Source organism: Mesoplodon densirostris, chromosome 5, assembly GCF_025265405.1.
Source record: "Mesoplodon densirostris isolate mMesDen1 chromosome 5, mMesDen1 primary haplotype, whole genome shotgun sequence".
Taxonomy (NCBI): domain Eukaryota; kingdom Metazoa; phylum Chordata; class Mammalia; order Artiodactyla; family Ziphiidae; genus Mesoplodon; species Mesoplodon densirostris.
This window is the reverse complement of record NC_082665.1, coordinates 6136338-6151500: the sequence shown is the minus strand read 5'-3', so window position 1 is coordinate 6151500 and position 15163 is coordinate 6136338. Positions and strand designations below refer to the sequence as shown.

General features: G+C 50.2%; 1 protein-coding gene across 2 annotated transcripts; it reads left to right on the top strand.

Moving 5' to 3' along the window:
- Positions 1-627: 627 nt before the first annotated feature.
- GET1 (guided entry of tail-anchored proteins factor 1) lies at positions 628-14648 on the top strand. 2 transcript variants are annotated; one of them, XM_060098469.1, is made up of 5 exons: positions 628-807; positions 8940-9108; positions 10290-10357; positions 11633-11747; positions 13710-14648. In XM_060098469.1, exons 1-5 carry the CDS (start codon positions 706-708, stop codon positions 13781-13783), a joined length of 528 nt encoding a protein of 175 aa, XP_059954452.1. In that variant the 5' UTR covers positions 628-705; the 3' UTR covers positions 13784-14648. The 2 variants fall into 2 exon arrangements, with proteins under 2 accessions (XP_059954452.1, XP_059954453.1); XM_060098470.1 differs by having other exon boundaries at positions 629-807; positions 8943-9108.
- Positions 14649-15163: the final 515 nt, after the last annotated feature.

Here is a 15163-nt window from a genome sequence, read left to right as displayed (position 1 = left end):
ACCACAGCTCCTCGATTTATTCTCATCGGGAATTAGTTCTCAGACTCCAACCAGGGCAGAAGAGGCAGCTAATCATCTTTTGCTTTACCTACTACACATAACTGTGTTAGGATTCTTTTGCTGTAAAACCTCATCTTCCCATAAATGTAGGCTACTTTATTACACGTTGAAGGTAACCAGGACCTCAGGTATGCAGTTTTGTAAATTACTTAGATTTATTACGATGTTTAGCTTTGAAATGTAAACACTACTTACTAAAAACTACTTACAAAACGTTTTTCTTTTTACGGTTACTTGCTACTATAATTACCGTAGCTTTCTATTTACGGAAAGGTTTATTTAAAAATACATTTATTTAGGAATAAAGGTGAGTCAGTTTAAAGAAAGCATTAATTACATAATCACACAAGTGGTTTGCAGATACAGCAAAAGCAGAGATACAGTGGAGGCCGAATCTAGAAAACAGGTTCCGCGGGGTGGTGGGGCGGGTGCGAGAAGTCTACGGAAGCCGGGAAGGCCAAAGGCAAGGCTGGCGTTAACCAGAGCCCGGAGCAAAAGACGGCCCCGCCTCCCCGAGTGTGGCGCAGTGCGCAGGCGCGGCGGCGCGCCTCTGCGGGGCGCTGCGCTCACTGCGCACGCGCGGCCTCCGGCTTGGTCCCAGGTGGAGCTGTTTCAGCCGAGCTGGCGCCGCCGTGAGCCTCCGAGATGAGCGCGGCCGAGGCCGACCGCTGGGCTTGGCTGCTGGTGCTCAGCTTCGTGTTTGGGTGCAACGTACTCAGGATCCTCCTCCCGTCCTTCTCCTCCTTCGTAAGTGGCTTTCTGGCCTTCCAGGGGTCGATGGGGTCGCCGCCCCAGCGTGCTATAGACACAGGGGTCTCAAACTGGCCGCCCGACGGCCAGATTCGGCCTGCAGAGGCGTCTTGGTTGGGCCGTTCTGTGTTTTAAGATGTTTTTGAGTGAGTTGCTAGCGTCAAGTCGCAACGTTTTACCCCCGTATCCGGTTTTCTGGATTCTTGGGGAGAAAAATAAATGCCTGATAACGCTTGGCCACGTTTTCGCGTGGCAGCGGTCTGGAGTTCTCTGTGCCCTTCTGCCAGCCGCACTCATTTCCGTTATTCTCTGGTTCCTGGGGGCGTCGAGCAGCCTCAGGCTGCTGGGCTGGGGGCGTGGGGAGGGCCAGTGCCTGCAGCACGGCGTCCGGGGCTCCGGGAAGTCTCGCCTTCTCGCGTGCAGTGCAGCTGTGCAGGGTCCCTGGGGACGGGTCTCAGGATGCAGGGGCCCCCATTCTTGGGGCGGGAGGGGTTGGAGACAGTGTAGACTTAGAATCCCAGTGCTCTGTGATGTTTCCTGTACCCAGAGGAGCGACGGGCACTTGGGAGCCCTCTCTGCCGGGCGCTTTGTCCATCATGAGTAATTTCCTCGTGTCCAGTCGCCACGGTTGCTGTGACTGTCATGCCATCTTCCTGTACCTCCCAGAGGAGGTGTGTTTGACTCAGAGTCTAGTAGTTGTCCTAAGACATCCAGCTAGTGATTGCTGGGGTGGAGGTTTGATCCTTGGTGTGTGATTCTCCGAGGTCTGCCCCTCTGCCTGTTGGAGCGTGAATAGGGGGTTTGGTGGCATATTTGATGGGAGGTGCGTGTGGAGAAGGTGAGGAGCTGTTCTCCGCGGAAGGGCGCCCTCTGTAGGCCGACAGTGGGAGTGAGGGGCTGTCTGACTTAGGCCGAGACTCAAAGATGGGGTGCACACACTGTACCAGTATCCTGGGAACTCAGTTCTGCTTTTCTCTCCTGGTATAAATTGGTGGTGGTGGGGGGTGGTATGTAAGTCTAGACAGGGTTTCTACTTCTTTTTGTTCTACTCTACTCGTACCCATTGGGTGCCTGTTTTGTATAAAACTCTATTCTAGGACCTTATCACCCAAGTTGTCCTGAGGCAATTCTCTCTTAATCCCATCCCCCCTTGGGAATCTTTCCTGATGCTTCCTTGTCTTTAAGATGGTGTCCGAAGTACTCAGCATTGCATAAAAGACCCTTGAAGAGTAGGCCCCAGCCCACTTTTCTTATTTTTTAAAAATTGTGCTAAAATATACATAACATAAAATTTACCGTTTTAACCATTTTTAGGTATATAGTTCAGTGGCATTGAGTACATTCACATTGTTGTGCAACTGTTCATCACCCTTCATCTCCAGAACTGCAGCTTCCTAAACTGAGACTCTGTCCCCAGTAAACATGGGGCGTTATCCGCATGCCCCTTTCCCCCAGTCCCTAGCAACCACCATTTTACTTTCCGTCTCTATGAATCTGACTATTCTAGGCACCTCATACAAGTGAAATCATATAATATTTGTCCTTTTATGTCTGGCTTATTTCACTCAGCATAATGTCCTTAGGGTTCATCCCTGTTGCAGCCTGTGTTAGGCTTTCTGTCCTTTATAAGGCTGAATAGTATTCCACTGTATGTCTATACCACATTTTGTTTGTTCATTCATCTTTTGATGGACATTTGGATTGTTTCTGCCTTTTGACCATTGTGAATAATGCTGCTAGAACATTCGTGTACAAGTGTTTATTCAAATCTCTGCTTTCAGTTCTTTTGGGTAAATACCCAGAAGTGGAATTGCTGGATCATATGGTAATTGTGTTTTTACTTTTTTTGAGAAACTGCTGTACTGTTTTCCACAGCGGCTGCATCATGTAAATTCTCACCAGCAATGCACAAGTGTTCCAGTTTCTCCACCTTCTGCAACATTTGTTATTTTTAGTTATTATTTTTCCTTTTTGGATAATAGCCATCCTAATGGATGCAAAGTGGCTTCTCTGTTTTTTTTTTTTGTTTTTTTTTTTGCGGTACACGGGCCTCTCACTGCTGTGGCCTCTCCCGTTGCGGAGCACAGGCTCCGGATGCGCAGGCTCAGCGGCCATGGCTCACGGGCCCAGCTGCTCCGCGGCATGTGGGATCTTCCCGGACCAGGGCATGAACCCGTGTCCCCTGCATCGGCAGGCGGACTCTCAACCACTGCGCCACCAGGGAAGCCCCTCTTTGTGGTTTTGATTTGCATTTTCCTAATGATTAGTGATGTTGAACATTTCATTTGCTTATTGGCCATCTGTATATCTTTGAAAAACATCTGTTCAGGTCTGTGGCCCCTTTTCTAATGGGGCTTCAGGAGCTGTCCCTAGGGGAAGGGCACTCTCTGGAGGCCCACATCGAGTGTGAGTGGCTGCGTTTTTGTGGTTAAGTTAGGAGTTCTTTATATAGTCTGGATATTAGCTCCTTATCAGATATACAATTTGCAAACATCTTCTCCCATTCTGTGGGTTGCCTGCCCATCTTACTTAAAGTGTCACTTCGATTTCCTATGTACCCCATCTCACTTCACCTTATATTGGAACCACACACAAAACTAACCTCAGTTGCTGAAAGAGGCTGTGTTGGTTTTGTATTCCTCTGTGAATTGTTCCTGGTTTCTCATAAGCTGAGGGGGAAGGAGGAGAGTGTTTGGGATATGGCAGCGGCTGTAAATAAGAACTATCATCACCGCTGGCTCCTTCACCAAGCTTTCACCAAACCTGTGCCCTGCAGCTAGCACACTCTCATAAGAAGTTATTGCTGCAGTCTACACATGCACGAGGTTTGTGCTGTTTGTCGTTCAGGTGAATGAGCACTGGGTTTGTCCTTGGACCTGTGTCCCGTCCTTTGCTGCATCCTACAGGCTGTATCACCTCTCTCACCTCCAGCCAGTTAGCTGCCTTAGACCCGTTTTCCCTTGGTTGTAACACTGTCAGAATTGTTAGCCAGTTCAGAAGGATAACATTCTCCTAGCAGAGTACAGTTGCTGGTGTTCAAACAGGGAAAAGTAATAAAGAGATCTGGTTTGTGTTGAGGGTCCGTGAAAAGCTGTAAGGAACGCGCGGGTCCCGTGTAGGGTAAAATGCTGCTCCTTCTCGACTGTTAGAGGCCGCCCCATCACAGGCGCTGATTAGACGATGCTCGTGGGAAAGACTCTAGTGAGCATCAGTCTGACTGGGAACGGGCCACGCCCCTGCACCTCAGACCGTAGCCTTCCTTCCAGGGTTTCCGACGCTTCTTCCCTTCAGCCAGAGCAGGAAGGGGCGCACCTTCCCATCAGTCAGGAGAGGCCCTCGAGGAAGTCGCTCAAGTTCAAGAAGTCCTCTCCCAGCAGAGTGTTGCAAGGTCCTGGGATGGGACCTCAGTCCAAATACTGGGGTGGGGGCTGGGTGCCCGGATAAGGACGCCCAATCCTTGGCGTTGACTTGGTTAGAATTCTCCTGCGAGTTCTTTCATGTTTCCTTTCCAGCTGGTCACAGGACGCGTTTGCGATCCAGCACAGCAGCCAAAGGCGGAGGCAGAGGGGACAGAGACCACCCTGCGGAGCGCCCCGCTCCGTGGCCGGAGGCGCCCTGTGCCGGCGCCCCGGGCCCCAGGACTGGCGTGGCCGAGGGCGGGGGGAGCTCCTAGTTAGCCATGTGCCCTGTGCAGGCGTGCCAGGGCCGATGCGCTGGAGGGCGGCCTGCGGGTAGCGGAGAGATGCGTGCACTGTGCAGGCGCCCTAGGACTGGTGTGGCGGAGGGAGGGGTGAGGGTCCGGGCGAGGCGCGTGCCCTGCGCAGGCGCCCCAGGACCTACGCGCTGGAGGGCTGCCTGCGGGTCCCTGAGAGCCGCGTGCCGTGCTCAGGCGCCAGGGGCCCCTTCCTCACAGACCCCCTGCTTTGCAGACCTTGAGCATGGGTGCAGCGCAGGCTGTCCTCTGGGACTTGGTGTGTGGGACTGGCCGCCACTTTCGTGTTTGACAACTTCAAAATCACACTTAACTTGCTGCTCTGAAAAGTGGCCGCTTCCCTTTTCTCTCTAGGGGCCCGGGCCACTGAGGTGAGGGGTGGACACTGCAGGGCCTGCCGCTGCGGGCCTTGCTGAGACCCTCCCCGTTTCCAGGGAGCACGGTCCCCTAGTGAGTTCTTGCTGTGGACCAGCATGAGCCCCAAGTGTTGTTTGAGGAGGTGACAGAAGCGGCGACGGGGGTTGAGTGCGCACGAGCAGGTGCGGCCTGGCGGATGCGGGCTCCCCCGTGCCGGAGACCAGGCCCCCGAGGAGTGGGCCCGACTTGGCCGGTCCTGGCTGCGGGGCATGTGGGGTTGTTCTGGGTCTTGGGCCCTTCCCGGGGTGAGGGGTCTCCCTGTGGTGTTAGGGACACGCCTGAGACGCCATTCCCAGGGATGCCTGCTGTGTTCCGGGAGGGAGGAGCCTTTGGGCTGTAAATGTCATCGGGCACGACTTTCAGATGGGACTGGTCCAGAGAGTTGCCAGCCATTGAGTGGGGGAGTGAGGAGTTGAACAACCCCAGTGCCACCGCAAGTCCTGGCATTTTGTTGGCAGAGGGAGTGTCCAACTTGGACAGGATCAGAGGGTGACTGAGGAGGACACTGTGATCTCACACAGGCAGAGGGCCAGCGTCTGGGGACAAGAGCAGCAAAGGATTGGTTCTGCCCTTGTTTTCTCTCCAGATTCTCCCACCGGATTTTTTTTCATGATAAGCAAATTTTGTTTGTTTGTTTGTTTATTGATTGATGGCTTGCGGGATCTCAGTTCCCTGACCAGGATTTGATCCTGGGCAGCAGGCAGTGAACGTGCCAAGCCTTAACCACTGGACTGCTGGGGAATTCCCTCACTGATCTTTAAAAACTTATTTTCTTTTCTGCTTTAGAATTATTTGTGGGCCCATCTCCAGGTCTTTGAAAAACCATACCCTACACAGCTTATCAGCTTCTGTCAAGTGGGAGATTTAATACGCCTTGAGTACATAAAAACTTCAGGGGACTTCCGTGGTGGCACAGTGGTTAAGAGACTACTGAAGCCTGCGCGCCTAGAGCCCGTGCTCCGCAACAGGAGAAGCCACCACAATGAGAAGCCCGCGCCCTGCAAGGAAGAGTAGCCCCCGCTCGCCGCAACTAGAGAAAGCGCGCATGCAGCAACGAAGACCCAACGCAGCCCAAAAAACAAATTAAAAACCTGATAAAAATTTAAAAAAAAAGACTTAAGATATATATTTTTAAAATTTATTTATTTTATTTATTTATTTTTGGCTGCTTTGGGTCTTCGTTGCTGCGCGCGGGCTTTCTCTAGTTATGGCGAGCGGGGTCTACTCTTCATTGCCGTGCGCGGGCTTCTCATTGCGGTGGCTCCTCTTGTTGCGGAGCACGGGCTCTAGGCGTGCAGGCTCAGTAGTTGTGGTGTGCCGGCTCAGTAGTTGTGGCTCGCGGGCTCTTAAGTACAGGCTCAGTAGTTGTGGCGCACGGGATTAGTTGCTCCGTGGCACGTGGGGTCTTCCCGGACCAGGGCTCAAACCCGTGTCCCCTGCATTGGCAGGCGGATTCTTAACTACTGCGCCACCGGGGAAGCCCCAAATGTTTATGTTTTAAAAATTAATATTGGGACTTCCCTGGTGGTCCAGTGGCTAGGGCCCCATGCTCCCAGTGTAGGGGGCCCAGGTTCGATCCGTGGTTGGGGAACTGGATTGCACATGCCGCAACTAAGACCCGGTGCAGCCAAATAAATAAATATTAAAAAAAAATTAATATTAAGAACATTTAAAAAATTCAAATCTCCTTAAATCCTACATTTCAATTCATAATTCTAGTATATTTTAACAGTTATTTGTAAGGAGGTCTTGGATTAATGTTGGTACCTATTTGCAAACTTAAACACTTCCAAATTTTCTTTTTTTGTACTTGTAGATGTAATATATTCATTTTTTCTTCAGGCGCTGCATTTCCTAATTTTAACCACAGATCTCTTCAGTTCCCCTCAAGTTTATTCTCCTGCCCTCACTCACTTTCCACTCCTGAGTAACCATTTTTGGCCTTTCCAGTTTTTAATTGTTTTATGTACAGCATACCTCGGAAATATTGCGGGTTTGGTTCCAGGCTACTGCGATAAAGTGAATATCGAAGCAGAGTGAGCCACATGCAATTTCTGGTTTCCCAGTGCAGAAAAAAGTTATGTTTACACTAGAGTCTATTAAGTGTGCAATAGCATAGCGTTGTATAAAAAAAAGTGTACATGCCTTAATTAAAAAATTGTTTATTGCTAAAAAATGCTAACCATCATCTGAGCCTTTAGTGAGTTGTAGTAGTAACATCACAGATCACTAATCAGGGAATACCCTGCTGATCCAGTGGTTAGGACTCTGCCGTTTCACCGCTGAGGGCTGGGATTCGATCCCTGGTCCAGGAACTAAGATCCCACAAGCCCCGTGGTGTGGCCTAAAAAAAAAAAATCACTAATCAAAGAACACCATAACAAATATAACAATAATAAAAAAGTTTGAAATATTATGAGAACTACCAGAATGTAACACAGAGACGTGAAATGAGCAAATACTGTTGGAAAAATGGTGCCAATAAACTTGGTTGATGCAGGGTTGTTACAAGCCTTCGATTAAAAAAATCTGTGAAGCACAGCCTGTATTCTCTATAATGCTATGTACGTAATGTGTTTGCCTCTCTATTTCTTTTTCTTTTTTAAAATTTATTTTTGGCTGTGTTGGGTCTTTGTTGCTGTGCAAGGGCTTCTCATGTGGTGGTTTCTCTTTTTGCAGAGCGTGGGCTTTAGGCGCTTGGGCTTTGGTAGTTGTGGTTCACGGGCTCAGTAGTTGTGGCTCACAGGCTCTAGAGCTCAGGCTCAGTGGTTATGGCACACGGGCTTAGTTGCTCCGCAGCATGTGGGATCTTCCTGGACCAGGGCTCAAACCTGTGTTGCCTGCATTGGCAGGCAGATTCTGCGAGGATGTCACGTAAAGGATGCTGTGTTCTCTTTGCATCTCACCAGGTACCGTGGGCGTTGATCTGGGGAGGTACACTCATCACTGCGGGTCAGTCCCTGAGGAATTCTCAGTCCCCTGCGTGGTCGCCCGTGGACCTCCCCGCGCTGGTGCGAGTGTGGTCCCCTTGCTCTCCCCTCGCTCTCCTGGGACCTTCTCCTGTCCCGGTGGGTTGTTGGGCGCTACCTGGCAGCCACTGCATGTGTAGCCCGGGCCGCTGGCAGTGTCCTGGCCGGTGTGTGTGTCTGTGGGGGGCGTCTGGGGATGACGCAGGCAGGTACCCTCACACTTGGGTCCCCTCCACCGTCCGGGCGGCCAGGAGGGCGCCTGGGCCAGTCGTGTCCCACTTGGGGCCTGGCTGTCAGCGGCTCCTCTTCACAGACATTTACGTCTGTTATTTCATCTGTCTGTGCATCTCCGGAAAACCACGACTTCACACCAGTGCCTCCAGTTCTCATCCAGTCCCACGGGATTCATTCTGGTTCTCTCCCGATGCATGGTTCTCACTCCCTTTTCTCACAGTGAGAAAACTGGCTCACAGTATCCTCAGTGGGTCTCCGTGACTTGCTCAATCCTTTGTGACTCACCCTCGGCCTCCCCTACCACCTCCTCTGGTCACGTGTGCCCCTCCTGCTGTGGGACCCCGACGCTCATGCCAGGCAGCCCCCTGCGGGAATGCCCTCTTCACCCGCCACCGCTTTATCCCTGACCGCCGGCACCCCCCTTGCTCGGCCCACCTAATTTAGCACAGAATTCTACAGGAGTGAGGGGCGTGCACGGTCCTTGTCACCTGAATGAAGCTCTGGGGATGGAATCGGTTTTCACCCTGTCATCACAATTTTGCAGTAAAAGCGAAGGATACATACATTTGTGCTGTAGCAGTCCGTGGGCATATCTGCAGAGGGAAAAACGTAATTGAATAAAGACTCACGGGGCGGGGGGGGGGGCGAGTTTTCGTTTCTGTGGTCGGGGGCGGCAGGACCGGGACCGGGCGGCAGAGCCTGGCCGTGGGGTAAAGGGCAGCGTGCCCAGCTGCAGGAGGCGGCAGGCGGATGGGGGAGGGGTGGGGGAGGAGGCTGATCCCGGCTGCCACCTCCAGCAGATGTCCAGGGTGCTGCAGAAGGATGTGAAGCAGGAGTCCCAGATGCGAGCGGAGATCCAGGGCATGAAGCAGGAGCTCTCCACCGTCAGCATGATGGACGAGTTTGCCAGATACGCCAGGCTGGAGAGGAAGATCAACAAGATGACTGATAAGCTCAAAACTCACGGTACTGTTCTCACGCGTAGCGTGGGAAGCTTCGTACGAGCTGATTAATAGAGAAACCGTTATAGAAAGAGGCACGGCACGTGTGCTTTGATCTTTGAGGTTCTGCTGTTGACAGAGACTTTTAAGTTGTCTAGAAGAGACCCAGTAATAATAATTGTTACTTTCTCCTTATTTGCTGGTGAACCTTTGCTTTCTAAACACAGAAGCCTGGGGACTTCCCTTGCGGTCTAGTTGTTAGGACTCGGCACTTTCACTGCTGTGGGCCCAGGTTCGATCCCTGGTCCGGGAACTAAGATCCCGCAAACCGAGAGTCATGGCCAAAAAAAAAAAAAAAAGAACAAAAAGAAAACCACGCAACCACACAGAAACCTCTAACATCTTTGATTTTCTTCATTCTCTGTAGGTTGACCTTTTCAAATTCAACACTTTTCTGAGAGAAGCCTAGAAAAATCTCACGGTGGATTCCCAGGAGCTTTTGTGAATGCTCTAAAAAATGCCCAGAAGTGTCCTTATCCAAGTGTAGACTTCAGGATGGGGATCAGGTCTTACTCAGCTTTATGTTTGCCACTGTTCCTAACCGTCTCCTCTGATGGATAGGAGGTCAGCTTGTGTGCTGAGAGAGTGCGTGGCTAGTAAAACAGGCAGAGGGGCCTGCCCAGGCCTGAGATACACCTGACCCCCACTTACGGATTAGTGTGCTGTGTGGTCTGGGAAATCCAGGAAGAAAAAGGTAGTCCTGTTGGTAAGTGCGTCGTCAAAGAATCTCTGATTTAGATGAATAGCTTTAAGAGTTTTTAAAATTAAAGCTAATCTGTGTGTGATTCTATTTTAAATAACGGCACAGTGGGTGACTTTTAAGAAATTCTGTTTTATATTTTCTATGTGTGTGTGTGTGTGTGTGTGTGTGTGTGTGTGTGTATATCTTGTTTGTTTGCTTCTTGGCTGTGCTGCGCAGCTTGTGGGATCCTAGTTCCCCGACCAGGGATCGAACCCAGGCCCTTGGCAGTGAGAGCACAGAGTCCCAACCACTGGACCATCAGGGAAGTCTTTTCTAAGCATATTGAGCAGATGTTACATACGTAGTTAGAAAATAGTTTATGAGAAGAAATAACATTTCTGTGTGCTGGACTATCTTCATTTTTTTTTAGGACTGATACCATTTCATCCTGTTTTTCCTTTCAGTGAAAGCCCGGACAGCTCAGTTGGCCAAGATAAAATGGGTTATAAGTGTTGCTTTCTACATATTGCAAGTAAGTGTCCTATTCTGTCACCTGGGGTCATTGAAGTTGGTAACGGACTGTCCTCCGGAACCATGTGGCCCAGAATCCAGGCCTGGGAATTCAGGCTTTTCCACTTTCAGCTGCTGTGCTGTGTGGTCCTGCTAACGTGTAACTCTGATCACTCTGTGAATTTCTATGTTAGACTAAAATGAAGCCTTTGTTTCTCTTAGTCTCTTTTAGCCTTTGTCTTTTAGAGTTGTTAAATGTTGGGATTTTTCTAGCAGATGCGCTTCTCTGGAGTTCTTTCATTTTGCCTTTATTTCAGTGCAGTGTTGGGAGCCTGGGGGGAGTATGGAGTGAAAGAGCTTATTTAGACATTGTATTCTCTAAGCTGGTCACTGACTGTGGCCGTTGCTTGTCACCTGGTGTGCAGACGTGTAGGTGACGTGTAGATGTCTGCTCTCAGGCAGGGAACACGTCATTCTCACCTCAGTCCAAGACCTTCGATTCCCAACTGTCTTACCTGGGGGATGTCTACTTGTTCCGTTCGCTGCTGCTTCCTCCACCCGAGGGTGTGGATGTGCCCCACGCACACTTAGTGGCAGCTTTCAATGGTCTCCGAGTTTCAGTCCTATGTGTGATCTTTCCTGGGGGACAAGATTTGCGCCCAGCCCCCCAAAGCCCAGGTGGTTTGGGTTTGTTTGCGGACAGTGATCCTGAGGCGTTGTCACTTTGGTGCGAGAGAGGTTTCACTGGGAGAGAAGAGTGGAGCAAGCCTTGCTCCGCTGGCTCGAGTGGCCCATTCAAGGCCACGAAGGGGGTGGAAGCCAGCTGCCCGAGCGCTGCTCGAGTGGCACGTTCAAGCCCACGAAGGGGGTGGAAGCCAGCTGCCCGAGCGCTGCTGGGAAAGGAGGAGAGGGCAGGCGGCGCTTCTCGTCCCGCCACTTAACCCCCAGAGGGCTCACCTCTGCCCTTGGGTGTGTGCGTGAGAGCCGCAGCTAGTTCTTCAAGGATCTGAGAGGGTGAGATCACTTTTGGCACTGATGAGGTGTAGTTAGCGTAAGCTGGCTGCTTAGAGGAGGTGCTCAGTGAGGAGAGAACACTTAGGCTGTGGGAGACCTTGGTTACTCCATCAGCTGATTCGACAGTGTGTATGTATCTGCTGGCTGTGAGGACCGGATGGGTGGGGTTTGAGGTCACCGATTTGGAGAGTTTCCTGGGTTTGTTTCCGTGTTTCCTCGTCTTCCGTGGTGGTCGGCTGTGTGCCTGGCGGGCTGTTTCCACTCACCAGCCGTGTCTCTGCAGGCTGCCCTGATGGTCACGCTCATCTGGACGTACTACTCTGTGCCCGTGGCCGTGGTGCCGAGCAGGTGGATAACTCCACTGGACCGCCTGGTCGCGTTTCCCACCGGAGTGGCAGGTACGCGGGCGCCGGCAGACGCGGCGGAGGATCGCGGCCGGGCTGACCCGGGGGCGTGCGGAGGGAGGTTCGGCCCGCCGAGCTCAGCCTGCCGCCCGCGGTGAGAGCGCTGCGTCGCCGCCGCACACAGGGCTTGCAGCAAAGGAGCGGACGTGTAGGGAGCTTACGTGTCCAGTGGCACCGAAACGTGAAGGGGCAAGGCTGCCGTTCCACCCGAGCCTCTGCCTCCGTGACCCGAGCCCAGTACCTGGGGTCCGGTCCCCCGCTTACTGAAACACCACCCCTGGTTCCCACATTCTGTGACTCCTTTTCCGTTCACACTACGCTTAGCCCCACTGCAGCATTTCCTGCTATCGGCCATTCTTTGACTTCTGAAAGAATTTCTTTTGGGTGTTAAAATTAGTACGTGTCATCGTAGAATGATTAGAAATATAAGAAAAAACTTTAAAAAAGACTCAGTAGCTGTGGAGAACCCCTCTTAACACTGTGGTATATTTTTTCCAGTCTTTTTTTCTATTTCTTTTTGTATGGTTAAGGTTATCTGGCACATACAATTTTTTACCCCTCATTATGTAAGCCTTTTCCCACATCAATAAATTTCTTCAGAGTAGAGACGGACGTGCTGCTGGCTGTGCTGAGAGGGCAGCTTAATAAATTTCTTTTTTTTTTTTTTTTTTTTTTTTTTTGCGGTACGCGGGCCTCTCACTGTTGTGGCCTCTCCCGTTGCGGAGCACAGGCTCTGGACGCGCAGGCCCAGCGGCCATGGCTTACGGGCCAAGCCGCTCCATGGCATGTGGGATCTTCCCGGACCGGGGCACGAACCCGTGTCGCCTGCCAGGCGGACTCTCAACCACTGCACCACCAGGGAAGCCCCTACATTTCTTTATTAAGGAATTTTGAATAGCTGTTCTTCATTTGGATGTGTCATAATTCACCGATTTCCCTGTTAAAGGATATTTATTTAAGTCCCCAGTTTTTGCTGTAGAGATGCTGCTGCAGTACACATCCTGGTCAGCCAGTCTTCAGTTGTGATTTGTGATCATGCTGGAGGTGAATTGCTAAGTCAAAGGGATGGCCGTGTCAAAGATTTCCAATTTAGCCAGGCCCCTTCCCTCCCCACCCCCTCCCTCTTCCCGGACCCAGCCAGGATTGTGTAGCTGGTGGCTGTCAGTGTTGTTGGGCCAAGGAGCCAGAGGCCACCCTTCCGGGCATCTTGTGGCCTCTCTTCCTGTCTCTCAGCATCAGTGGGGCAAGAAAGGTGTGGGTAAACATTCCTCCGTGCTTATAATGCTTTGGTGGGAAGGGAAAAACAGATCATCCGACAGGGTGGTCTTACAGTCTATTAATATCATAAATAATGATGCACATCTCTCTGGCAGGAAAGATAAATACAAATCATTGTTTGTTGTTTTGAGTAGTTCCTGCTTAGTAAAGAAGGCAGCTCTGTGAATCAGTAGAAAGTCTGCGGGCTTTCCTGGTGGCGCAGTGGTTAAGAATCTGCCTGCCAATGCAGGGGACACAGGTTTGAGCCCTGGTCCGGGAGGATCCCACATGCCACGGAGCAGCTAAGCCCGTGCGCCACAACTACTGAGCCTGCGCTCTAGAGCCTGAGAGCCACAACTACTGAAGCCCGCGCGCCACAACTACTGAAGTCCATGCGCACCTAGAGCCCGTGCTCCGCAACAAGAGAAGCCACCGCAATGAGAAGCCCGCGTGCTGCAACAAAAGAGTAGCCCCCACTCGCCGCAACTAGAGAAAGCCTGCGTGCAGCAACGAAGACCCAGAGCAGCCAAAAAAAAAAAAAGTGATCAGTTTGAACCCAGGAAACACAAACTTGGTGTTAGCTCAACACTACTCAAAAAGGACTGAAGTACTCTATTTCCTAGAAGTCAGAGGTAGCAGAGGCAGGAAATGTGGGTGGAACTCCTGGCATGCTCTCATGTTGAATTTCTTTATTTTTAGGTGGTGTTGGAATTACCTGTTGGATTTTAGTCTGTAACAAAGTTGTGGCCATTGTGCTCCACCCTTTCAGCTGAAAAAGAAGATGAGTTTGGCTACAGCACTTTCAAAAAGGAATTTTCACTTAGGAGATTACAAATCTGATTTATACTGTTTTATTGTTTTTTGTTTTGTTTATTTTTGTTTGCTTGTTTTTTTTAAAAAAGGAAACACAAGCCACGGGTTAGTTGTTGTTGAACATGTTTGTTCTTGGACTTCATGTTGAGATTCTTAGAAGACTCACAGTTTTGTACATTTGTCGTGAGCCACGGAGGTCAGTCTCGTGTGTACCAGCCAGCATGGCACCAGATTTGTGATAAGAAGTGTGTGACATTATGGGCTACGTGTTGTTACTTGTGATTTGCACTCTTGGCATATTTTAAAGGTCACGTTGCCAACTGGAAAGTCAGACTTTTCTAATAACTTAAGTACTTTAAAGACTTTGCGCTATTTTTAATCTAGATTAGAAAGTAATTTAATTTTAATACCACTACTAGAATTTGAAAATTTGTTTTTTAATCTCATGCAGTACTACTGGGAGAATAACACTAATTGACATTGCTTGTGCTTTTTTCCTTCCTCTATTTAAAATGTCATTTGTTGGGCAAGCCTTTGAATTGTATTATTCACTTATCTGAAGCTGTTAACTTTTCATTACTGTGTTTTATAAATGTATTCATGAGCCCATAATGCATTGTTTTGTGTTTGAACTGTGTATTTTATATTTAATGTATTTCAAATGAAGGGTATTTTTAAAACATTTAATATTTATGCTCTGAAGAATGGAACAAACTTAAAAAACAAACTGGGAAGCCTGATTAAGTTAATTTCAGCGGCTACATGTTTGCCCCGTCAAGTATAATTCTGCTCAGTATTTTTAAAAACACTTTTTTCTAATTACAATTTTGCAAGTGCTTGTGTGACTTCCTTCCTTACGGCCACTTACTTGCCACCACCGATCGGTGGCAGAGGGTCTGAAATGATCACTAAGTTGGGCCACAGCCCTGTAAAGTGAACTTCTAGCATGAGTGTTTAAAAGATCATTTTTGTATCCTTGCGTTCCCTGACGGCATGATAGTAAGTTCGTTATTATTTCTGGTAATCGAGCTACGTAGAGACGGAGCACTGTGCTGCTGTAGTTGATGGTCACCAGAGTGGGTTTTGGGTTCCCCTCATCACTCAGACTCACCCGGCCCCAGGCTGTTGCAGCTCTGGGAGAGGATGCAGAACTGGGAATACAGCCGTATTTACAGCAAACACCAGTGTCCAGCGGCCAGTCACCTCACAGGTACGTTTTAGCCACAGAGGATGAGCAGCCGACCTGCTGAGGACATGACAGCAGCAGAAGGAAGCTTCGGGGTCTTGGGCCCCTTGGAGGCCACAGGCCCTACGTGATTCGTGAGCTGTGGCGTGAATGG